The sequence below is a fragment of the Bos javanicus genome, chromosome 3 (genome assembly GCF_032452875.1).
Source record: "Bos javanicus breed banteng chromosome 3, ARS-OSU_banteng_1.0, whole genome shotgun sequence".
In the NCBI taxonomy this organism is placed as follows: domain Eukaryota; kingdom Metazoa; phylum Chordata; class Mammalia; order Artiodactyla; family Bovidae; genus Bos; species Bos javanicus.
Genome location: NC_083870.1, coordinates 14,425,883 through 14,450,712, shown reverse-complemented (window position 1 = coordinate 14,450,712; position 24,830 = coordinate 14,425,883). Strand labels below are relative to the sequence as shown.

At 49.2% G+C, this 24,830-nt stretch overlaps 1 protein-coding gene across 3 annotated transcripts in view; it reads right to left on the bottom strand.

Annotated features, from left to right (window-relative positions):
* The window catches only part of IQGAP3 (IQ motif containing GTPase activating protein 3), a 39,484-nt gene extending 14,654 nt beyond the window's left edge, over nucleotides 1-24,830 (bottom strand). The window contains exons 1-22 of one of the 3 annotated variants that reach the window (XM_061403380.1): nucleotides 24,467-24,830; nucleotides 22,146-22,233; nucleotides 18,199-18,355; nucleotides 17,486-17,563; nucleotides 16,142-16,218; nucleotides 15,324-15,391; nucleotides 15,120-15,233; nucleotides 14,701-14,879; nucleotides 14,170-14,257; nucleotides 13,450-13,613; nucleotides 12,628-12,715; nucleotides 10,898-11,061; nucleotides 9,302-9,459; nucleotides 7,536-7,657; nucleotides 7,270-7,433; nucleotides 6,005-6,095; nucleotides 4,722-4,889; nucleotides 4,489-4,628; nucleotides 4,210-4,380; nucleotides 751-834; nucleotides 515-586; nucleotides 344-413 (exon numbers count right to left, since the gene is read on the bottom strand). In XM_061403380.1, coding sequence (XP_061259364.1) covers nucleotides 344-413; nucleotides 515-586; nucleotides 751-834; nucleotides 4,210-4,380; nucleotides 4,489-4,628; nucleotides 4,722-4,889; nucleotides 6,005-6,095; nucleotides 7,270-7,433; nucleotides 7,536-7,657; nucleotides 9,302-9,459; nucleotides 10,898-11,061; nucleotides 12,628-12,715; nucleotides 13,450-13,613; nucleotides 14,170-14,257; nucleotides 14,701-14,879; nucleotides 15,120-15,233; nucleotides 15,324-15,391; nucleotides 16,142-16,218; nucleotides 17,486-17,563; nucleotides 18,199-18,355; nucleotides 22,146-22,233; nucleotides 24,467-24,503 — 2,542 coding nt within the window. In that variant the 5' untranslated portion in view covers nucleotides 24,504-24,830. The remainder of the gene's footprint in view (nucleotides 1-343; nucleotides 414-514; nucleotides 587-750; nucleotides 835-4,209; nucleotides 4,381-4,488; nucleotides 4,629-4,721; nucleotides 4,890-6,004; nucleotides 6,096-7,269; nucleotides 7,434-7,535; nucleotides 7,658-9,301; nucleotides 9,460-10,897; nucleotides 11,062-12,627; nucleotides 12,716-13,449; nucleotides 13,614-14,169; nucleotides 14,258-14,700; nucleotides 14,880-15,119; nucleotides 15,234-15,323; nucleotides 15,392-16,141; nucleotides 16,219-17,485; nucleotides 17,564-18,198; nucleotides 18,356-22,145; nucleotides 22,234-24,466) is intronic. The other 2 variants (XM_061403372.1, XM_061403363.1) reach the window with 2 other exon arrangements.

Here is a 24,830-nt window from a genome sequence, read left to right as displayed (position 1 = left end):
ATTCCTGCACTAGTACCTTCCCCTAACCTGCTGTGTGGCTCCAGGAGGGATACCTAGACCTGCCTGACTCTCAGGGGACTCCTATCATTCCCACCAAACTGGGGGATTGGCAAAGGCAGGAGCACACCTCCTCACTCCTCAGCCCACTTTGGGTCCTATGGTGCATGCTCAAGGTTGTAGGCGTTAGCTGTTGGTGAGAGAAAGGCTCAGGAAGGTCAGACCACTTCTCCAAGGCCCCTGTTTACGGGGTGGTATGGCTTTCTGCCTCGTTCACTGTTGAAAGCCAGGAAGCTCACAAGGACAGTCACTTGCACAGACAGAGGAGGGAAACCAGGCACTTTACCTAACATCCTGTAGTCATCCCGGGCTTTTCTGGCTCGGAAAAATGCCTGGATCTTCACAATGGAGTTAACCTGTCATGAATGCAGATGGAAAAAGGACTGTTGGTGGCCCCTGCCCTGGTCTCATGGATAAAGGTGGGGTATGGGGACAAGGGAAGCAGAATGACACTCACATTCTTCTGGAAGTAGCCCAGACGCTTCCGGTATTGCCTCCGAGCTGCCCACATCCGGGCCCAAGCCTGGATCTGGGGGCAGAGACAGACTGACTCAGAGCTCCAGGCTCAGGGCCCACCCTTAGACCCAGGCCAATTCAGCCTTCTCCAGAGGTCATGGGAGGTGAGAAGACTACAAATGGCTTTCAGAGGGTCCTTTAAGAGAGCCAGAAACCCACCCAAATCATGGGAGCTACCTTGATTACGGCATTTGTGTTCGCTTTTAAATACTGCAACCGTTTCAGGTAAATCTTCCGCTGTCTGTAACCACGCCAATGAGCCTGCAGATCAGAAGGGGGAGAAAGATGACCCCAGCTGGTCCTCATGGCCCTGAAAAGCTTGTGGGAAAAGCTTCGTTCTGGACTCTCCAGAAAAGGGTGGTGGGGAGGCAGGAAAGGAGAGTGGAGAGGCAAATTTGGCTCTGTCCTCAAAGAACTGCCAACTTCATGGGGAAGACTAAACATCTGCATGTAGCCATTCAGGCCCTCTGCCACACTCCCTGGACCCAGCAAACACATACTCACACACACAAACTCTGACGCATGCACTATGCAATCAAACATACATTTATAACCAACACCTCCTCACAGAAACAAGAGTTAAGACACAAGCTTAAAAGATATTAGTAAAGCATACACTTACCGACTTCACCACAGCATGTACCATATCCCCTACAACATACTCATCCACCCATAAAACCACTACCCATAGGACTTCCCTGGTAGTCCAGTAGTTAAGAATTTGCCTTGCAATGCAGGGAATGTGGGTTTGATCCCTGGTCAGGCAACTAACATCTCACATGCCATGGCGCAACTAAGCCTTCGTGCTACAGCTAGAGAGTCTGTGATCCGCAATGAAAGACCTTGCGTGACACAGCGAAGATCCTGCGTGCTGCAATTAAGATCCAATGTAGCCAAACAGATACATATTAAAAAAAAAACTACCCACACACCATCACACAATCCAAAGTCTGGAGACGTGCATGGTGCAATGGCTGGAAAGTGTGTGCAGGCACAGAGCTGTGTGCCCACCATCTCTGCCAACGGCCCTCTGGGCAGCGGGTCATTCATGTTCTCATAACTCACACTTCTCTTTACAACTCTACCACTTAGCTCTGAACCTCAGCTCTGAGCAAATCTTCCCTCCAAGGTCCCTAGTAATTCAGCTGTCAGGCTGATGGCCTTTCCTCGCTGACTAGTCTGCTGCAAAGGTGTCTAAATGACCCTCTCCTTAATAATCACACCCGCTTTGGTCTCTAAGACACAAATCCCATGACTCCCTTCTGTTTTGGTGTCCTTCCTGTGGGCCTTTCCCCCTTCACCCCAAGCTTGTGTGAATTTTCCTAAAACACTGCTTGGATCATGCTTCTCATAGCCCCAGTTTCCAGGACATCTCAACCATCTGATCCCACACTCCTGTCTGACTGTCTACTGGTTCCTACATCCTTAAGAAGTCTAGCCACCTCAGACATTTCACTTTCTTTCAAACATGCTTTATGATCTGCTGCCCCGAACCTTTGTCTATCTATGCCCTTACCCCAGCCCTATCTCTACCTACTGATACCTGTCTTTTAGGGCACATATTAAACTTCTCCTGGGCACTCAGACCCTGGAGGACACTCTGCCGCTGAAGATGTCATGGTTTAGTGTGTTAAGTGCATTGACTTTCAGGGACTTCCCTGGTGGTCCCGTGGTTAAGACTCTGTGCTTCCAGTGCAGGGGGTATGTGTTCAATCTCTGGTCGAGGAACAAAGATCCCAGATGCCACATGGCACAGCCAAAACATTTTTTAAAAGAGCACCCCCTTTCAGCCAACTGCTCTTCCAGCCTTTCCTAAAGCCAACTCTCCTGGGCAGGCTTTCCACCTAAGACTCACACCGTCCTTCTGTTGGGAAAGATATAAAACAGGCAGCTTGGTCCCATGGTACCAGCTGTCTATTTTGGAGCCTAGAGGCCAGGGAGCCCCAAGTCTACGTCCCTTCTCAGCACCCCTTCCCCTCCCACTCCAGGTACTGCCTGACACACTGTTAGTTGTTATAGGAAAAGGCGGAGGGGTCTCCTCTCTGCTTTTACCACCCACCCATCCCCACATGGCTTCTCCTTCAAGAGAGAAGGCCTCTCAGTCTGGATTGGTGAGAATTTTGACCCTGACTGGAGTCCTGGCCAGGGTTAGAGCTCTCAGGAGACCCAAGCTGCTTCGTTTCTGACTCTCACTCTCCCTAGCTGGAGGGCAGGTGGCCTGGGGTTCCGGCCCCCTCTCCCTTCTCTGCCTCCCAGACCCAGGCCAGAGTCAGCACAGCTCTAGGATGGGTGGCGAACTCACTTTCTGACTCTGTCCCCTCTCCCACTGTTGGTGTGGCTTCTCTGCTCCTTAGCTGGTGTGAAATTCCAGGCTGTGTTCAGGAGGATTGATTGAGACACTAAATGCTGATGGCTAAGGTTCTGAGTTCTGGGATCAATGCCCCCAAATTTAACATCTCATAACGGCTTTCACCAATAGAGCATGTCCCCACACTAAGTGCTACATGTAATTTTCCTGCTTTACCCTCACAACCAGCATGAGGCAAGCACCATATGAATAAGGAAACCGAGGGCTGGCAAGGGCTCGGTAGGCGCCCATAAGTAACAGGACCAAAACGCAAACTGCAGCCTCAGGACCTAAAGCCTGCGCGCTCAGTGACCACGTATTCCATATCACCATCGAGGGCATTTGCCCGTCTCTGTGCCTCTGGCTCCCTCAGGGTTCTCTGCTATTATTTGTGTGTCCCCACTATCACAACATCTAACACCCACTGTATTCCAGTTCCTGCAATGGAAGACACGTGAGCACGCATCTGTGTCTCACACACCATCTCTCACCCTTGCCCAGTGCCAAGTGGTATCCTTTGCAGATACTGGGCATTTGGAGGTGTTCATTAAATAAAGTCTCTTTACACTGCCCACCTTGCCATGAGACCCTCCAGAGCATGTCTGCCTGAGGAGGCCTCTGTTTGCTCAGGTCCCACTGTTCCTGGCTTGGAAAGCACCTCAGCCCAACGCCTCGTGCCTGAGTGACTTATGGGTCGGTCTCAGAGGCCACACTGAACCACCCAAAGGGTGGAAGAATAAAAATGGAAAGGGCTGGCTGGAGAGAAAGGTAGAAGTTCTTTCCCCAAGGGATTCCATCCCTTTTCTGTTTAACAATCACCACTACCACCTCTTCACTACTCCTTTCTAGTCCTCCTGGTGTCTAAACCCTGATGTCATGCTAAATCTTGTTCCGCTCTCTCTGTGGGGAAGCTAAAAAGCAGTTCTCATACCCTCTGGATGGTGATGATGAGGACAACAGTAACTAGCATTTGCCTGTGTTCTTGCCTATCTGCCAGGTACTGTTTAAATGTACTTTAGATATCACCTCATAACACCCTAAAGAGGGGTGCTACAACTTTCAGATGACTAGTTTTCAGATGAGGAAACTGGGAGAGAGTGAGTAATTAGTTAACATGGTGGAGAGGGGATTCAAACCCAAGGAGTCTGGGCTCCAGCATCCATCCCTTACTACTACTGCACAGAGGCCAAAAGATCTCCCCAACTCCACTCAGCAAAGAAGCAGCAGGAGGAACCTCTGAACTTCAGGGAAGCCCAGCTGTGCCACCTCAGGAGGGCAGAGTCCGCTACCTGGATCTTGACAACTGCTGGAAGCCAGGTCCTCAGAAAGTGGGAATGTTTCGCAAACTTCTGCCGGACCAGGAAGCCGCGGAGGCGGGCCTGGAGCCGGATGATGAAGCCCACGTTGGCCTTCCAGAGCTGCTGGCGGTCATGGGCAGTGGTGACCTTGGTGACAGCTGACTGCAGAAGTGGAAGAAGAGAGGGCCTGTGGTGTCCTGGTGGGTGGGAGCCTCTCCCACAGGAAACCTCCCAACCACGAGCCCCCTCTCTCACAGGGGCTCCACCAACCTGGATCTCCTTCCAAGTTAGGTGGGAGGTGTTGAGGTGGCAGCCAGGGGGTCGCTCCCAGGTCCCCTGGAAGGTCTGCAGGTGAAAGTAGTAGGCAGTGCCATCCTTCATGGCATGTTGAACCCAGAGTGCTGTATCTCCTAAGCAGAAGCCAAATAGGCAAAGAAGGCTCAGAGGTGGTGAGAGGTAGCTGGGGCCGGCCAAGAAGGGGAGAGGCAAGGTGAGGCCATTACCTGGGCGCTGCTTCTTTGCCATGGCATCTTCCAGGAGCCGCTGGTAGCCATCGGCACAGTCGGGAACCACTCCTCGGAGGCCCACGGAAGGGTTCCTTAATACCCGTTCTGTCTGGGCTGCTTTGCCCTCCTTGATGGCTTGATTGATGGCAGCCACACCAAGAGCCACTAACAAGGGTATAGAGAGGAAGTGGTCAACTTTTCCTTGAGCCCCTTCCACAGGCTCTGTCCTGTCTATTGTGAAGGAATCCAGAGAAGGAGGACTCAAAATCACGCTGTGTGATGGAAGGGACAAGGACATCCCAGGATGGACAGATGAAAAGAAGCAGCATGCAGCTGTGCTTAAAGGGAAAGGTAGCAGTCAAGGAAGGCTTCCTGGAAGAAAGCAGTGTAGGGCTGGGCTGTTGTTTAGTCACTAGTCATGTCTGACTCTTTTGCAACCCCATGGACTGTAGCCTATCCAGCTCCTCTGTCTATGGAATTTCCAAGGTAAGAATACTAGAGTGGGTTGCCATTTCCTCCTCCAGGGGATTTTCCCAACCCAGGGATCAGACCTGTGTCCCCTGTACTGACAGGCGGATTCTTTACCACTGAGCCACCAGGGAACGCAGGGCTGGACTAGGGCTTGGTAAAAGGAAGGCTTGTACAGAAGTTCTGGGGCAAGACATGGTCAGAGACACCACAGGACAGTTTCACAGGAGGAGAATAAAGTCCAAGAAGTGGGGGGAACTGATGTAGCCCTTGCCTTCCAGTCACTAACAGACATACAGATGGATTCCAGACACTGAGAACTAACACCATCAGCATCCCACACAAGAAGGCCAGTGTCTGTGCTGACTCAGCCTTTACTTTTCCTCAAAGCCAACCCCTCTTTGCCAACTTCAAGACTAAACATTCTCTAACCAGAGCTAACTGTTGAAACCCAAACTCAAGCTATCAGTAGAAAATGGGATGAGTTTTTGGCCCCCACCTGTTTCACATGCTCACGCTACAGGAGGAAAGCGCACACAGGAAGGCATAGAAGGAGGCAGTGGGTGGACCAGGGGCTCTCGACTCCAGAGGATTTCCTGCCCAGCTGACTGCTAGGAAATCCATCCTATGGTCAAAGCAGCAGCCCTCCTGTTCTCTTTCTGGCCTGCCTCTCCAAATCAGTTGAAATGGAGAAGGAGGTGACTGGGGAGGCTACCTGACTGTCTAGGCTCCCACTGAGCCCACATCTCCTCACCTCCCCCAAACCCTCTCCCCTCCAGTACTGCCCCCCACCTCCACCCCGGCCCGTTTACTTCTCTGAGCTGCATCTGTATCCTGGTTGGCTCTAACCACTTCCTGGCGGATCTCTTCCAGCCACAGCACAGCTTCAGGATCCCCTGTCACCTGATAAATTGAGAACAATGGGATATGATGAGAGCTCAGGCTGGTCTCCCCAGGTTCCCAAGCCCAGGTGCCCAGGGGAACCAAACTGCAGGCTGACTTGGGGAGCCACAGGGATAAGCAGTCTCTGTGCCCCTCTGCCAACCCTGCATGGGCACAGCCATGTGGCTCCCTTGGATTGCTGCCAGGCTCACAGGGTTCTTCCCCACCCTGCTTTCAGGCCATGTGTCAACTCGGCTGGGCCGTAGCACCCCAGAACCCTCTGAAACCTTCAGCATCCACCACGCTCTCAATAGTTCCCTTTCCTGCCCTTGTGCCTCAGCCATGTCCAGGGAGAGCCCACGTCGGAGGGTGACGGGCTCTCCCCACTCCTCCTCCCTGTTCCCTTATGCCTCAACGCACAGCTTCTCAGGCCAGTGCTGACCCTGACCTCCACCTTCCCCTTCCTCCCCAGGCTTCTCTGCCCACAGGTCAAGGTAGCCTGTGCGCACCTCGCTGTCAGGCTTGTTCCCTCCCTAGATTTACCCAACCCCAACCCCAGAATCCGCTCCCTCCCCATTCTCCTCATTCATAGAGGAACTTTCTGAACTAACATTTTATTGAGCCCTGGTGTTCCAGGCAGTGTTCTAAAGCACTTATGAACTAACATTTGTAAAGCACATAAGACAGTATTTGGCACAGGGTGAGAACTCGATCAACATTAGCTGGTGTCCCTGCCTTATTATTTCACTTAAACCTTGTATCTCTGAGGTAAGTTTATGATTATAACAAGCTTGTAGGTGAGGAAACTGAGGCCCAGAGATGGTGAGTAACATGTGCAGGGTCAGATGCCAGGATCCAAACTCAGCTAGTGTGGCTCAGGACTAGTAGCCCTCAGCCACTCTGTATGCTGCCACCGACTCCGGGCATTACAGGCTCGAAACCCTGCCACATCCGTCAGCTCACTTGGTTTCTACCCCCATTCCAGTGGGGAGATAGGACCAGGGCATGTAGTGTTTTACATAGTGTATAAGGAGAGCTCAGGGACGTTAGGGATTTGCTGTAAGTCACATGGCCACTGAGCATCAGAGCAGGGAATGCAGCCTGGGTTCTCAGCCCCCCAGACCTGTGCTCTTCCCACAAACAAGGTGCCCACAGGCCACTCTGTGCTGTGCAACCCAGCCAGCCCAAACCTCACCTGGGCCTTTCGCCTTTTGGCCGCCATGAGGAGGAGATGGTACCGAGGGGCAACGGGAAGGCTGATATCATCCAGGCTGGCAGCAGGAAGCAGAAGGGAGGAGAGGGTCTTCTCAGGGTTGTCCTGGTCCAGAGCCTCATTGATGAGGCTGACCGCAAGGACCTCTGGGAAAGGGAGATGGAGGTGGGCGGAGGGCACAGGCTTATGGCTAAAGGACGGGGCTGTCCGAGTTGGGCCGTCATCCCCCTGTCCTGGACTCCACTCACGATCAGTCTCTTCCTGGACCTGGGCGTTGACCTGGCTCACTGCAGCCTGTAGGTCATTCCAGCTCAGGAAGGCCCCATCCACTCCACGTATCTGTCGCAGCTTCACCAGAGCATCAAAGTACCTGGCAGCCAGGTGAGTGAGGATGAGGGGGGAGCGTGTGCATCACCAGCCAGAGGTCAGGGGAAACTTCTGGACTTTCCACGCTTGACCTCCAGGACATCACATCAACCTCACAGGCTGTCCTTTCTGAGTCTCCTCTGCCAGTTCCTCCTTCACCTCTAAGCAGAGCACCCCAAGACTCAGTCTTCAAGCCTTTCTCTCTCCATGCTCACATTCTAAGTGATCTCACCTAACCTCATGGCTTGACGCACCATGTGCTAATGACTCCCCAAAGTACACCTGCAACCCATTCATGAATGCCAGCTGCCTGCTCAGCATCTCCACATGAATGTCTGACACTCACCTCATGTTGAACTCACATCTTAACTCCTGATTCCCCCACTTGCTCTGCATCTTCCACAGTCTTCTCCATCTTGGTAAATATCCACTCCAACTTCCCAAGCCAAAAATCTTGAGGTCACACCTGACTCTCTCTCATACTCCATATCCACCACATAACCAAATCCTGTCAGTTCAGCTTTCAGAATATATCCAAAATATGGCTCCTTTTCACCACCTCCACTACCGTGGCCCTAGGCCAAGCCTCCATCAACTTGTGCCTGCATTACTCTGACATTTAACAGGTCTCCTTACTTTTCCCTTTTAACCTATAGTCGAGATTCTTGGCACAGCAGCCAAAGTGATCCTGTTAAAAGTAGATTGCATCACCTCCCTCATCACTCAGATCCCTCCCATGGCTTCCTCCTCACCTGGAGTAAAAGCCAGAGGCCTACATGGTCAGGTATCTGAGACTTCACCTCCCATTATTCTCCTCCCCTCCTTCCACCCCACCTCATGGTCTCCCAGTGTTCTGTGAACACACCAAGGACACTTCTTTTTCAGAGTCTGTGCTACAGCTAGCTCATGGCAATCACGTATGCCATTTAGGTCTCCCTCAAAATGACACTCTTACCAAAGAGGCCGTCTATAACCATGCCATGTAGCAGACACAAACCACGCTTACCAGGCCCACATCCTTTATCCTCTCTGCCCTGTTTTATTTATCACCCTGTATGCTGTGCTTAGTCGCTTAGTTGTCTGACTTTTTGCGACCTCATGAACTGCAGCCCACCAGGCTCCTCTGTCCATGGGATTCTCCAGGCAAAAATACTGGAGCGGGTTGCTATGCCCTCCTCCAGGGGATCTTCCCAACCCAGGGATCAAACCCAGGTCTCCCCAATTACAGGAGGATTCTTTACTGACTGAGCCACCAGGGAAGCCCATTTATCACCATAGCTCTCCTTATCATTTAACGTATTTGTTTTTTGCCTCTCTTCCTCTGCTAGCACAAAGTCAGATGACAGCAGAATCTGTGTTTTGTTCACTATTGTCCCAGCACCTAGATTAGTATCTGGCACGTGAGTGGGTACTCAAACATTAGCAATGAAAGATTAAATAAATGGAGGGAAGGGGAATGACTGTGAACCCAACCATTCCCAGAAGAAACACAGGTCAGGGAACTGCAAAAAGACCCAGAGACCGGGCCTGGGCCCAGAAACAGGACATCATGCAGAAGGCTAGCCTCTGAGCACAAGAACTTGGGGTCTTGGCTACACTCTCTCCATCACCCATCCCCTCCCTCAGCATGCTGCTACACCTTTCTTACCGCTGAGCGTTCTCCCTGTCCACCTCAGCCAGGCCCGTGGCGGGGTTCACCAGACTGCTCCAGAAGCCACTAGCATCCTTGGCTTCCAGAGCCCAGTTGATCAGGACCACGGCTGAGAGCATCTCCACAGCCACAAAGAGCTCCTCCTGGGCCAGCTCCTGCAACACAGGGAGGGCTGAGTCTCCACGGGCTGGTGAAGGGCTGGGGGCCCAGCTGCCCTCCTGCCCCCAAGCCTCTCCCACATCCCAGAGTCTACATCTCAAAACCCCTACAGCCTAATCCACTCACTAATAATTAAACTTAATAATGCTTACTACGTATTCAATGTATAAGTACTTAGCACACACTATCACTTAATTTTTCTAACAAGCCAAAGAAGTACCATTGATATCCCCATTTCACAGATGAGACCATAGTTAAGTAATATAAGTTAAACCTAACTGCCAGACACCAGAGCCCACACTCAACCAGTGAGTTCTACTGGTCCCTACCACACACTAAGAACTGCACTCAGCCCTGGGCACACAGAGAGGAAGAGAAAGTAGGCCCCTCTGTGCTATACCACACACCAAAGGGCCCCTTTCCTGCCCAGTCTTCACCCTGTGCTTGGCCCTGTCTGGAGCACCCTTCCTGTCTTCTACAAACAGAATGCTGCAAATAATTAATAATAATAATGGCTAAAACTTTCAGGCCAGGCTCATTTCTAAACACAGATGTTAACTCATTTAATCCTTACAACAATCCTATGAGATAAACATATTATTGTTCTGATTTTATACATGAATCGAGGGGCAGAGGAGGTAAATAGTTGGCTCAAGGTCACATAGCTGGGAAGTAGCAGAGCTGAAATTTAACTCAGGCGGTCTGGCTCTAAAGTCCACATTAGTGGCTATATCTTACTTCTTAGGACTTATTTTTTGCTTCCTTGTCATAGACTTCCTCACATTCACTGAGACCAGCCCCTTCCCAGGTGCTGTGCCTGGACTTGAGGCTCTGTAAATGCCTGCTGTGGGGAGGATTCTCTGTTGAGTCTCCTCTCTTCCAAGACTTCCCAGATTTACCCCAAGCTCTGCCCCCTCCATTCTCCTACTGTGAAACTGTCTTCATTCGCATCATCTACACCTCCCTCCCTGTCTCTGCTTGGACCCTCGGATGTGTTCTAACTTCTCCAGCAGGCTGGGAAGGCCCTATCACTTCACCATCAGAGAAGCTGTATGGACGAGGGGAGGCGGGATAGCAGAGTGGTAAAAAGCATAGGCTTCAAGTATACTCGGCTTTGCATGCACTCCCAGCACTGCCAGCTATAGCCATTTGGGGCAAATTACTTAACCTCAGCATCTGTTTCTTCATCTCTAAAATGGAAATACTACTTATCCTATAGGGTTCTTTTAGCATTAAATGAGTGTTTAAAGCAGCGTTTGCTCAAAGGTATTTGCTATTATAATATACCCAGGATGGCAAGGATGGCAGCCCCCCTCCCACCCCTAGTCACTTGTCAGCATTTAACAGTGCTCTCATGGGTGCTCTGGACTGACTGCTCTGATCCCTCCAGCTGCTTGGGAACCTGAGAGCTGGACCCTCACTTCTAGGGCTTACCCCCTGCTGCTGCTGCTGGAGCACTGCCAGCTCCTGCTGGTACACAGCCGAGGCAAAGGGGTACACTGGAGGCAGCTGGGCTTCTGGGCACATCAGCTCCTTCACAGTGTCAGCTGCCACTCCCCTCTGGATAGCTTTGTTGATCCTCTGCACAGCCCGGAGCACTGCAGGGGAGGAGAGAGAGGCTGTGGAGGCTGGGCATCCAGTGCCATTTCCATTCTCCTAGCTAAATAGATTCTGCTGGCAATCTCTGAGTGGAAATGGTTTTGAACCTCTGCTAGGTTCCAAATGTATTTCTAAATGTTCAGGAGGAAAAGGGGCTGGGTCACTTTAAGAAGAGGTTCTGGAAGAAGCAATTTGTCAGGCCTAGAAGTGGAGTAGCTCAGCAGGTAACAAGGAGTGGCTGTCATAGCCGAGGTGAGTTCCTAAGGTGGTGAGCGCAAGACTGACAGGAGGTTATGGGGCGCAGCTAAGATGAGGTTGGTCAAGCTCCAGAGACCAAATCTTGATGACAGGGCACAGGAATAGGAAACCAGCTTCAAGGCGGAGCCATTTGGGCTGCAAAGGGGCCATGGTGCATCAATGTAGTTTTAGTTTTCAAATGCTGGGGCTTATAAAATGCCAGGCAGATATGGGCATTGCCATCAAGGAGCACAAAATCTACTGGAAAAAAACAAGGATACAAAATTACTACATGGCATTGCTGTCACGGCTATGAAAGGTATTTCCTTTCCCCACTAGTACCCTGGCAGTGCAGGGGAGGGGAGACTTCAGGGGAGAGAGGAGGACGATTTCACAGAGGAGGAAGCTGTGAGGCAGCTCTGCGGGACATTTTCATCTGGTTCCCACCGGTGACAATGTGGGGGAACTGTAATCTAGAGGACAGAGCCTGGCAGTGGGCAAGGCTGCGGCCATCAAGCAAGAACAAGTTGTCTGACCCGGCTAGGCTGGTGGGATGTGAAGAGAAGGGTCGGAGAGATATTCGGAAGGTCTCACATACCAGGAGGAGGAGGAAAAGGGACTCAAGTCTTGGAGAAATATGGAAGAACCCGTGAAGGTCTGAAGGTGCGCAACAAAGAAGATTAGATCAGATTTGTCAGATTACTCTGGCACGAGGAAAGAACTGAGTGATAAGCAGACCATTAGCCAAGAGTGACCTGGGGGCTCTGCAGAGCCTGCCAGACAAAGGTGAAAGGTGACCAAGCAAGTCCAGACAGAGGCAAGTATTCGCGCCAGGTATGGTGACCACAGGCCTCTGCAGGACGCTTGGGGCTCTGTTTTCCTTCATGCTTGCTCTCCAGGTTGATCCCCTGGGAGGGAGACAATCACTAACTCACATTCTTTTACTGAAGAATTCTATCTGTATAGCATAATTTTAAGGGAAACTTAGCTGCATCACGAGTTTCTCTCTCATCTGGGCCATCACTATATTTTGGAAGCCAAAGGAACCCAAGCAGGTTGAAACGGTCAAAATACAGGGCAAGTGCTTACAAGGAAACTGCCTGCCCCAGGAGTTCAGCCTGGTGCAGAACTGACTGTCATTATCTCCAAGGCCTTAATGAATTTAACTGTAGCATCCCTCTAGGGAGCCAAGAATAGGGCATACTAGGTGGCAGCTGGGAAATGGAGCAGCAGTCTGCACTGCTCTGTACAGAAGCCAGCCAAGGAATTACACTCTTCCAAGAACCAGGGATACAGCCAGACCAGGTCTCAGCCTGGAGGTGACTTACTGGCTTGTTCCTGATCACCCTTTATGTTGGCCGCAGCCACACCAGCTTGGACTTCCTCCTTTTCCAGAAGCTCCATCAGGCCCAGCTCCTGGAAGAGGGAAGAGATGCAGTAGAAGAGAGTCCTCCTGGGGCCGTGAATGTGCTTCAGGAGCAGCCAGCGAGCGCCCCAGGTCCACCCAGTCGCCTACCGTCAAGCCTACCTCCCCCCTCTTTTGGCAGACTAGCCTGGCCCGCCCAGCCCTAGGAACTCATCTCTAACCTCTGGCTTTTTCTTACCCAGCAAACATCGGAAGTAACAACACAGGCAACACAAATATAGTGTCTGGGAGAAAGTCAACAGCATTGAAAATAAGATTGCTAACTTGAAGCCTCAACTCAGCAATGGCGGAGCATATCACTGCCTATCAGGATGCTCCCCGGGGCCCCCTGGTCAGTATGAGAGATGCTCAGAGGGCAGAAGCTGACCAATCTGGTCCATTAGACTCTGGGGTAATTTAACCATTTAAATAGGCTTCCCTGGTGGCTCAGATGGTAAAAAATCTGCCTGCAATGCAGGAGATCTGGGTTCGATTCATAGGTGGGAAAAGATACCCTGGAGAAGGGAATGGCTACCCACTCCAGTACTCTTGACTGGGAAATGTCATGAATAGAGGAACCTGGCTACAGTCCATGGGGTTGCAAACAATTGGACACAACTGAGCGACTAACACACACACACAGCATGTAGTCAGCACGTACTAAATACAAAGAATTGACAGTGGTGAGGCTCTCCACATCCCATAGTCAGATAGAGAAGGTAGCAAGTCATAGACAGAGCCTGACCTGCGCTTTCTGCTCTCTGTCTGAGCTCAGCTGTTCCAGGTACCAGTCCGCAAAGTCTCTCCTCACTCCTTGCAGGGTCAGGACAGGGTCTTGAAGAGCCTCAAGCAAGGCCTCGGGGCTCTGTCTTTCCAGGGCATCATCAACAACTTCTAGGGCCCCATGGACTGAAAAGACCAAGACTCCATAATGGAAAGCCAACCCCTCGTCATTCCCAGCTCAGCCCACTTCTTTTCTGCCCAGGGTTACCTCCACCTCTGCCCCCTGGGCTCCTAGGACCCAGCCTAAATTCTTTAGCTTGATCCTCATGGTCTTCCCAGATCATCACTCCAGAACCTGAGGATACCCTTACCCAAACAGGCAGGTACAGACTCCATCCTGGGCCTTCAAGCAGCCTCTCCTGCCCTGATCCCCCATCCCCATTCATCCATCCTCCAAACTCTCTTCTTGAAGGACCCCAGACCAACTGCCCCCAGCGCCAAGGGCTGAATGGCCTTCCCCTTTGTCTCTGTCCTCTCCATGGCTCTCCATTCAAACAGAAGCCCCCTTGACAGAGATTGCTTCTCCAGACACTGACAGATGTAAAGAACACATATAGCCTTGACTTTGAAATAAAGGTTGACCCAAGTGAGGTCATGGGCCTTCTGGCCTGAGAGAAGCTAACCTCAAAACTCCCTGGATGGGGGCTAATCCCTCAAACCTGTCCGGGCCTGTCCCTCTTACCATTGACATGGTTGATGTTGCCTTGGATTTCTGCTTGAGTTAGGTAGCAGTCATAGATGTCCTGGCTTTCTCCATCATTCTGCAAAAACTACATTGAGAGGGGAACCTGGGAAAACCAGTTCAATCTTTCTTACTCCTCCCTCCCTGTATAACTATTTGTACTTCTGGGGGTCTTCTCAAAGCCAAAGATCAGTCTGGTTAGAAGGAATCTGGGGAAATTGTGTGACCTAACCCCCTCCCCCACCAGCCAGTACTAACACAGTTAAGCTGAACTAACCTTGGGAATCTCCAGTCCAGTCTCATCCAGTTCTACATTCCAATCTCTTAGCCCTGCCCCAGAACCTTTTCCCCCATTGTCTCTTCTGAATTCTTATCATTCTCCTGAGTTCCTCTCCTATTTCTCTATAGTAACTGACAAGTTAGTTTCTCCAGGCAACTTTACTCAGAGACAGGACAGACAGGAGTCCTGGTTTCACTGGAGACTTTCCAGGCCACCCAGCTTTTTGGCCCTTGCCAGCCAAGCCTCCTTACGCGGTTCCTGGCGTTGGCAGCCTTTTCCATCTTGGCCTGAGCCAGAAGCTCCTGGTAGATGGCTGCCAGAGGCTCTCGAAGATTCTCCAGCAGAGCATTGGGATTCTGCAAGGCCGCCAGGGTGTCTCTGACCACCCCTCGCTCCACTGCCTCATTGATGGCAAGAACAGCCGCATGGACTAGGAGGGGACATGAAAACAAGGTCAGGAGGCCAGAGCAAACCCCAGTCCAGCTACAGCATAATCAGCTGCAGACCACTCTAACATTACCCTTTTTTCTATCCACGAGGCCAGGCAAGTCAGGTAGCCATCATATGGCCCTGCCTATGATGAGAGGTAACCAAAGTTTATGTGGGGGCATAAGGCTCAGAGTCCTCCCATACCCACTGAGTGACACCAACAGGTGAGCCTGATCTCTACCTGCAGCCTCATCCACTGAGAGTTCATTGGCCAGGATGCCCCCGATCTTGCTGAAGGCAGGCAGCTGGAGGTCATACTTAGCCAGTTCAGAGGCCATGTTGCTGAGTTCCTCAGCTGCAATGATAGGACAGGTGCCCTTCATCAGGCCCCGAACCCCCAAGACCCCACCCAGACTGTGGAGGTTGGGGGAGGAGATGGGCTTACCTGTGAATTTCACCTTCCCATATAGATCATGTATCTGAGGAGCCAATCCCAGCCGGAAGAGGAAGAGACTGGGAAAGAATGGAAGGCATTGGGGCCTATTCATTTTGACAGGCTGCCTAGAATAGGTTTGCAGGAGATACTACGGGAATTTAGAGATGAAGACCATTCAGCACCTGCCCACAACTCATCCCCCATTTACAGGGAGATAGGCAATGTAAGTCGGCCCAAGGCAATGCTGGAGCAGATAAGTAAGATGCTATAGGAGGTCTGTGGGGATTGGGAAGGCTTTACAGAGAAGGACACATTGCAGCAGCAGGTCATTGGATGGAGATGTAGGATGCAAAGGGCATAGCAAGCAGAGACCCACTGAGCTAAGGCATGGCCACGTGAAAGGATGCGGGAAATGAAGCCAGGAGGAGATGACGTGGTGGACACAGAAACAGGTCAATCACTTTCTGTGATTTAGCCAACTGGTTGCTGATGGCTGGCTGTAAGCAGGACTAAACAGCCGTCTCTCTTCACACTGACTGTGACAGCATGTGACCCTCCTGATACATCCTAATCGGACTTCTCTGCACCCTAGTCACAAGCTGAAGACTCTTCGCTGCCTGCCCTTTCCCTTCACCCACAGAGGTCACACGTAAAGGTGCCCTCCAGCACACACACAAATCTAAACAAAACTAGGTAGATGGAAAACGTCAGTCCGAGGAGTGCTCCCCGTGGTCCACCCTCCATCCTTCCTGTGTCAGTGTCTGTTGCTGTTGACTCTTGGTTGCATCCACCCATGGAACCCAGATGACAAAGTCATGGTCTCTCACCTGAGTGCATGGATGCAGTAGACCACCCGTGGCATGTTCTTCTTGTCATAAATGTCCGTGGTCTCTGGGAAGAAGGTCTGGAGGGGAAACCACCCAATTACTGCCACTGGAGACTTCTAAGCAGCACCAGATATGGAAAGAGGGGCTGAGGAATGGGTCTTCCTATCTGACCTGGGATGCGTGTTCCTTTGTTGCCTGGGGCTTCTGGGTCAATTTCCCCAACTCTTTACAGCCAGCACTCATCCACATACTCAGTGTAAAAGAAAGGCACTGGGACACACTCCAGCTGAGGCCCAGCCACAGACACACAGCCAAACCAAACATTAACCCAACATCAGACGAGACTATCAAGTCTACAGGATGCAGGCCACACACTCCAGGAGAAATAGGTGCCTCCAGTCATCCTACAGACACAGCCAGCCTCTATCCCTCACCTTGGACTCTCACCAGAGGCGGCATGCTGGGAGCTGGCCATGACCCCAAAAAGGGCCCAGTGAGACACACACTGCCAAGGACCACACAGGATCAGGATGTGCCATCACTGTGTCCAAGCCAGAGGTCTCTAACCAGTGGGGACCCCTCTAAGAGCTAAGTCACCCCTGGCATGATTTCCCATGCCACCTGATGACAGTAATGAGCTTTAACCTCAATACATCTCGGTTACCTTAGATACATAAGAAAGGACCAAATCTCGGGACTTAAAAGCATTCTAGCCTCATCAAGGACACATGTTTCTATTGTTTCTGCCTCTCACTAAAGCTTCTTTCTTAACTGCCACTTCCTTGTCTTATAGTTCTCTCCTATAGTGCAGAAAAACACAGCATAGTCTTACCATGCCTTAATATGCATAGTCTTTACAATCTGCAAAAAGAGATCAAACAGACCATGTGATCTTCCTAACAACCTTGTATGGTAGATAGGGAGGGATCACTATCCCCATTTTACAGGTGAGAGACAGACCGGGAGTCAAAGAGCCGGAGGACACACGGCATGTGTCCAGCTGGGGTCCTGGCCCAGGCTTCCAAGCCTGTCACCTAGGAGTGTGGTGCGTCCTCACTTCACACTATGAAATTCTGGTGGAAAGACAGCCCGTCAACACAAGGCCCACCTCCTGCATTTATACAGGGGCCTCACTGACTAATGGGAACAATGCATCCTGGGCCAGGGAGCCTCCACCTCCCTTCACTTGACATACCCACAGGGAAACAGAGGCAGAGACCAAGTAACAAGGTTCAAAGACACATGGAGATGAACACTGAAGGGTCCCAGGGAGATAAAGCATGTGTATGGTGGGGGTACTGGTAAAGAGCAAAGATGAACCCCAATCTTAAGGCCCAGTGTTACCGAAGGCAGACCGATGTGGGCTATTGCAGACAGCCAAAAGTTGATGTTGTCCGTGTGACGGAAATGCAAGCCAGTTGCCTGAAAGGGAAGGAAAGAGAAGAGAATCTATTTCCACAGTTCTTGGGGTTTGCTATGGGTAGAGTCCAGACCGGAATTTGAAGATTCAAGGGGTGAGGGCAGAGGACCCTGCCCTATGGATTTCCCATGCCCCCAGGATGGAGACGCACAGACAGACAGAAACCACCAGGTATGGATGCCCCAGCAGGGCATTTGGGAAGGATGGCACAGGGATGGGATTAGCAAGCTAGTATGGCTTCCGAGAAAAGGGGAGTCCAGAGCTGGGATGGGAAGGAGAGGCAGGCTGGGCTGGCTAGAACACGGGGAAGGGGAAGCGTGCCCTGGAAGTACCTTCAAGGTAGTAGAGCCCACAGCCTCTGTGTGTAGACTGTAGGTAGAAAAGCCTGCTTGGAGGTTCTCATATTAGGGCCTCTCAAAACCCACCTAGCAAATGCCTGTTAAGGGTGATACACATTGCCTGGCTGGCAGATACCCATTGAAACCTGTTGTTCTAGTGCAAAGATTAATAGCATCCTTTTCATCCTCAACAGTAACCAGGTCTGGACAATAAATTGTATGGTCATCCCACTCTAACAGCTTTGAGAAGAGGGAGTTTGAGAGGAAGAATGTAGAGGGTAGAGACCTCTGCTCCCCACCTGGTACCGCAGCTGCTCCGCATCATAGATCTTCTTCAAGGGAACCACAGAGGGTGCGAAACAGTGGCCCAGCTTGGCCAGCAGCACTCCGTTCCGGAGGCTCTCCTCCAGCTCCACCGGGGAAGGCAGCTCCTCCTTCAGGCAGGCCTCCATCCAGCTGAGAGCATGAGAGTAGTTGTGACCCGTCGGGCAGGCCACAGCACTACATCCAATCCCAGGACCTTCCTCCCTCCCTCGCTCCCTTTAAGCAGCCTCTCACTCTCTCCTGACTCCTGCTCCTGCCCTGCCCCCAACACCCACCTCTGCCCACTGCCTGGCTGTTTCCACAGTCTTCCAAGCTGCCTCAAACACCTGGATTGGCCAGTCCTCAGCCCCCATCTGCCCCATATATCTTCCATGACAGATACTGAAGCTGCCCATCTTCAGTGAGGCTTAAACAGTCTCTTACCTGTTACATGATATAACCTCTCACTCAGTCTGGTTATGCATTTGAGTGCTGAACCAAACCCGCTCACTTCTCTTATTCTGCATGTTCTCAGAACCCAGGCACACAAAGGTCATGTCTACACAGCTCAAAACCCAGTTTGATGGTTTTGATGACGAAGAGGGGAGTAGGATTGAAGCAAGGGGAGCAGCACAAACAGACAAAAAGGAATCAGGAGACCTGCTTTCCACACCCTCTCCCAAATTCACGTCTCTGAGCCTCCAGTTGCATAATCTGCAAAATGAAGATACCACCTGTACTTCCCACTTCAGCGGGCAGCTGCCATGATTCAATGAGATAATGAATGTGAAAACACCTTGAATGTAAATATTAAGTATTATTATGGTTGATGAGTATATAAGGGAGAGAATAAGGGCTCCCATCTGAGAGGCCCAATATGTGGGCTCCTCCTCCACATTTTGGGATCTATAGGAAAGTATCTGTTTTCAAAGAAAGAGCAAGTCACACTTCATTTTATGCTTTCTCTACCACAGACACCTGATTTCCTATCTACCCCATCCTACCTACTTTTTGGGAGAACATTAAAATTACACTACTGATTGAAAGGAAAAAATTAAGCATTTATCCTTCCTTTAGAGCCAACATCCATTCATAGGAAATATGGGGTAGAGTGGAACAAGTTGAGTGAGACAGGAAATGAATAGAAAAAGCCAGAATGTAGGATGTTCTAAAGGACAAATGACTTTGTTTCTTCAACAAGTCAGTGACATAAAGAACTGAAAAGGGGAGGTGAGCTGTTTTAGATGAAAGAAGACTTAATAGGACATAATAACCAAATGTAATATATGAATTCTTTCCGATCCTTAACTGGATAAGTCAAGTGTAAAAATATGTGATTTTTTAGGCAATCAAGAAAATTTGAAAATGGCCTGAGTGTTGATCAAGGATTAATGGATAACTTAGGTAGATATTATAATGGCATTGTGGTTATGAAGGCAAATGTCCATATACAGAGATATATATTAAAGTATATAAGGGGGATAAAAGGATGTGATGTTGTATTTGTTCACAGATGGCACACTCGTCTTTGCAGAAAATCTGAAAGCATGACACCAAAAAACTCCTGGAGATAATAAGTGATTATAGCAAGGTTGTAGGAGACCAGGTTAATATATAACATTCCACTGCTTTCCTATATACCAGCAGTGAGCAAGTGGAATTTGAAATTAAACACACAATACTGTTTATATTAGCACCCCCCTCCAAATGAAATTAGGTATAAATCTACATAAGGAAATCTACAAAACTGATGATGAAATCAAAGAACTAAATAAATGGAGAAACATTCCATATTCATGGATAGGAAGATTCAATATTGTCAAGACGTTAGTTCCTCCCAACTTGAGCTATAAGTCAATTCAATCCTAATAAAAATCTCAGCAAGTTATTTTGTGGCTGTCCATACAACATTTCTAAAGTTCACAAAAGGTGCGCCCAGCTAGCTTAGTTGGTAGAGCATGAGACTCTTAAAGTTTACATGGAGAGACAAAACACCCACACTAGCCAACATGATATTGAAGAACAACAACAAGTTGGAATACTAACACCACCTGACTTAGCCACAGTAATCAAGACAGTACAGTACTGCTGAATGAACAGACAAATAGATGAGTGGAACCGAACAGAACCCCTGTAAATACAGTCACTCGATCTTTGACAAAGGAGCAAAGACATTCTTTTCAACAAATGGCGCTGGAATAACTAGATATCCACATGCAGAAAATGAATCTAGACACAGACCTTACACTCTGCACAAAAATCAACTCAAAATGGAGCATCCACTCCAAAGTAAAATGCAAAACTGTAATAAATATCCTAGAAGTCAACATAGGAGGAAACCTAGATGACCTTGGGTATGGCAATGACTTTTTAGATACAACACCAAAGGCACGGTCCTTGAAAGAAATAATAAGCTAAATTTCACTAAAATTAAAACCTTCTGCTCGACAAAAGGCAATGTTAAGAAAATAATATGACAGTCACAGATTGGGATAAAATATTTGCAAAAGAAAACATTTACAAAAGACACATCTGAGGAAATTTCCTGGAGGTTCAGTGATTAAGACTTGGTGCTTTCACTGACAGGGCCCAGGTTTAATCCCTGGTCAGGAAATTAAGATCCCATAGCCAAAAATAAATAAATTAAATTAAATTCGTATTTTTAAAAAAGACATATCTGATAAAAGATTGTTACCCAAGATATACAAAAACTCTTAAAACTTAACAGTAAGAAAACAAACAACCTGACTGAAAAATGGGATAAAGATCTTAACAGACACCTCACCAAGAAAAATGTACAGGTTTGGCTCTCCCTTGAGCCAACCTGCTGTTCTAACAGCATCTCCCACTCTAATAAACTTTATTCTCCTCTCGTAAGAAAAAAGAAAAGAAAGAAAGATATACAAAGAAAATAAACATATAGCAAATAATCTGAAGAGATGCTGCACATCATATGTCATCAGGGAAATGCAAATTAAACCAATGATGAGATACCAATATGCACCTATTAGAATGGTCAAAGTCTGGAACACTGACAACATCAGTGCTGCTGAGGCAATGGAACAACAGGAACTCTCATTCATTGATGGGAAGCCACTTCGGGAAGCCATTTGGTGGTTAATGTACTTTTACCATGTGATCCAGCCATTGTGCTCTTTGGTATTTAACCAAAGGAGTTGAAAACCTACATCTGCAAAACATACTGTCAAAACTTAGAAGCAACCAAGATGACCTTCAATAGGTGAATGGATTAATAAACTGTGGTACATCTAGATAATGGAATATTATTCAGCACTAGTAACGAATGAGCTATGAGACCATGAAAAGACATGGAGGAAACTTAGATGTATATTACTAAGTAAAAAGAAATCGATCCTAAAAGGCTACATATTGCATTATTCCAGGTAAGTAAAATCCTGGAAAAGGCAAAACTATGGAGACAGTAAAAAGATGAGTCAGTGCCAGGAATTGGGGGTGGGGTGGGAGAGAGGGGGTGAATACGTGAAACAGAGACTTTCTGGGCAGTGAAACTAATACTATAATTATGGAAGGATACATGTCATTATACATTTGTTCAAACTCATAGAACGCCTACAATTCAAAGAGTGAACTCTAAGGCAAACTATGGGCTTTGAGAGATTATGTGTCAAAGTAGGTTCATCAATTGTAACAAATGTACTACTCTTGAGGGGGATGTTGATGGTGGGGAGGCTATGTGTGTTACTAGGAAGGGGATATATGAAAAATCTCTGCATCTTTATCTTAATTTTGCTGTGAACCTAAATAGGCTCTATAAAGTCTTTAAAAAAAATAAAAGCTGCTATTTCAACTCTCCCTTTCCCACAGAATGGACTCTTGTCTTTTTCCGTTTGCTTTGGGGGCAGATGCCTGGGGTGCGCAAGATGGGAAAAGGAGGCCAGAAAGAGGCAGCCCCTCTGCTCACCGCTTGGCTTCCTCCAGCCGGCACAGGTATTGGTAGGCGATGTTCTGCCGCCTCTGCTCATCCATTTCCTCCGCTGTGAGGCGTTCATCTGAGGAGTCAAAGGGAGCATTAGACAGAGGGCCATAGCCAGGTTCTTCTTAGTAGATTTTCTTAGGCAACTCTGCTCAGAGACTGGAGGCAGCTCCCACATGCCTGTCCCCCTATTCCCAGGACACTGGCTCCTGGGAGCTACCATTCTTCTGCTACCAATCTTCTGCTACCATTCAGTAAAAATATCCTAGTCAGCACCCTGTTAGAGGGAGGATCCTTCCTCTACTTGGAGGCATTCCTTCCCTTTCCAGCCATGTTCCTCTCCAGCCATCTTCCAGACCTCCTCCTTCCCGAAACTTCATAGCCCTTCCCTCAGTTACCTCCTTTCAGGGATGTCCAGATCCCTCCTTGGCTGGGAACTTAGCTCCTCATTTTATCCCTAATTAGGCTCTGAGTTCTCCAAGAACTGGACTTCTGTCATCCTCCTCATGTACTCTCCCAGAGACTAGGTTAACAGAACCAGCTAAGATGCATCAATCAGCAACCATTCATTCATTCAATACCTCCTGTATGTCGCACTAGACTAGTGGACCCCTACTCTCAAGAAGTTGTTATTTGGCTGCTCAGTCCTGTCTGACTCTTTTTGACCCCCAGGGACTGTAGCCTGCCAGCTCCTCTGTTCATGGGATTTTCCAGGCAAGAACACTGGAGTGGGTAGCCATTCCTTTCTCCAGGGGATCCCTGGGATCCCACCCAGGGATTGAACTCAGGTCTCCTGCTTTGCAAGTGGATTCTTTACCATCTTAGCCACCAGGGAAATCCAAGCAGAAAGGAAGGAAAAGCAACTCAACAGAGAGTACCATGTGAAAAAAAAGCCACTCAACTTGGGATTAAATGGAATGACAGAGAATTTTAAAAGATTACAAAGGTGTAACCTTTTGCTATAGGTCACCTGAGGAAGAAAATAATCTCCAAGCTAAATAAAATGCAGACAATAATTTGACTCCCAAACTCAAGAACAGGAAATCCCTTAAATGAGGCCGCATTCATATTCTGCCTTAGCCACAACCTCCTTTTATCCTTCCCCTAACTCTTCTCTCCCATCCGTCAGTCTCCTTAGGGAAGACAATACAAAATCAGACAAAATGAGAGAAAGCTACATATACACACCAAGAAAATAAAGTCAGAGAACTTGAAAAGAGAGTTTAGCAAATCTGTCTCTGACTCAGCACTTAATGCCATTCCGACTCTTTATCTCTTTTCCTTATATTGCTTATCCTATGATACGACTTGGGGGAGGGGCAGGGCTTCTTTGAATTGGCAGTTAAGCAAGTTAAAACACACACACACACCCCTCCATGTTCAGATTTGAAAGCACTGGCCAACAGCAGGAAATCCACCAGTTCCTCTGAGGGGGTGTACAAGGAACAAGTGTTGGTTACTAAGCATGGAAAATAAACCGGTAAGTGAATGACCTCACTCCAGAATTATGAACTGAGGACTGTGAGAGATGGGCGGGACTTTGTACATACACAGAGTCTTAAAAAAAAAAATCAGTTTTCCTGTTCTTTTCAGGTCTGAAACTAGCTTTCTTTCAACTGATTGGTAGACATGGACTTTGCTTTTTGAATCCAAATGGAGAAGAAGGGAAAGGAGTAGATTTTGCTTTCACTCAGGTCAGATGAAAACCTTTCTGCACTTCCATTTTTCCGACCCCACTCTAAAGCAGTGTTTTGAAAGTGTGGTACATGGACTACCTGCATCACAATTAGGTGGGGTTATGGAAGAAGCCCAGTGGTGCCTGTTATAAATGCAGATTATGGACACAAGTTGAGACCTACTGTTGCTAACGCTCTGGGATAGAACAGACACCATAAAGTTTAAGAGGCATTATCTCAAAGAAGCACCAAAAAGTCAGGGAAGTCCCTCATGTCTTGTTAGGCGTTTCGTCCCCTGACAGTGCTTGGCAAGTATGAACTGCTGAATTTTTAAGGAGCCAACCAGACCACCTACATTCTCCCAGCCCCGGAGCCCCAGAATTTGGGAATAAGGGAGAAAACTCTTTGTAAGCTTTGAAACGCGACACAGAAGTCAGAGCATTTCGCAGCTCACAGCTTTACTCCTGCCCGCCAGAGTCCGAACTGGGTGCTCCCTCTCCACTGAACACAGTCCGGCCGCCCCTTGTCCAGCGGGTACCGCGCCCAGCCCCAGCCCCAATCTCTCCCAGGACTGCCGTGTCCCCAACCAGGGGCACCACAACCGGATCCTACTCGGCCCCTTCTAGCACTCACAGATCGCCCGGCCTGGGCCCGCTCCTCTCCGCTCCATGTTCCTCCTTCTTCCAGGTTTGAATCTCCCGCCGCCCAGCCACCGCCCCTCACCGTTGCCACAGGCGGACAGGATACTTCCGGTCTATGCCGCAGGGGGCTCTGGGATTTGTAGTACCAGGTTTCGGAGGCGTGACACCAGGTAGAAGGAAGGATACCACTCAAGGCTGGGAGGACCCTTCTTGCGGTACTTTGGGTCGCTATTTCTCCAGGGCTTCTTCGCTGCTAAATCGTCTTATTTCGAGTAGCCTCTGCTCCTGTCCCTGCCACTTTCATTTCCCCCTAATAGTCCCATTAACCTCACTCCCGTTCCTATAGTGTTCTTTGG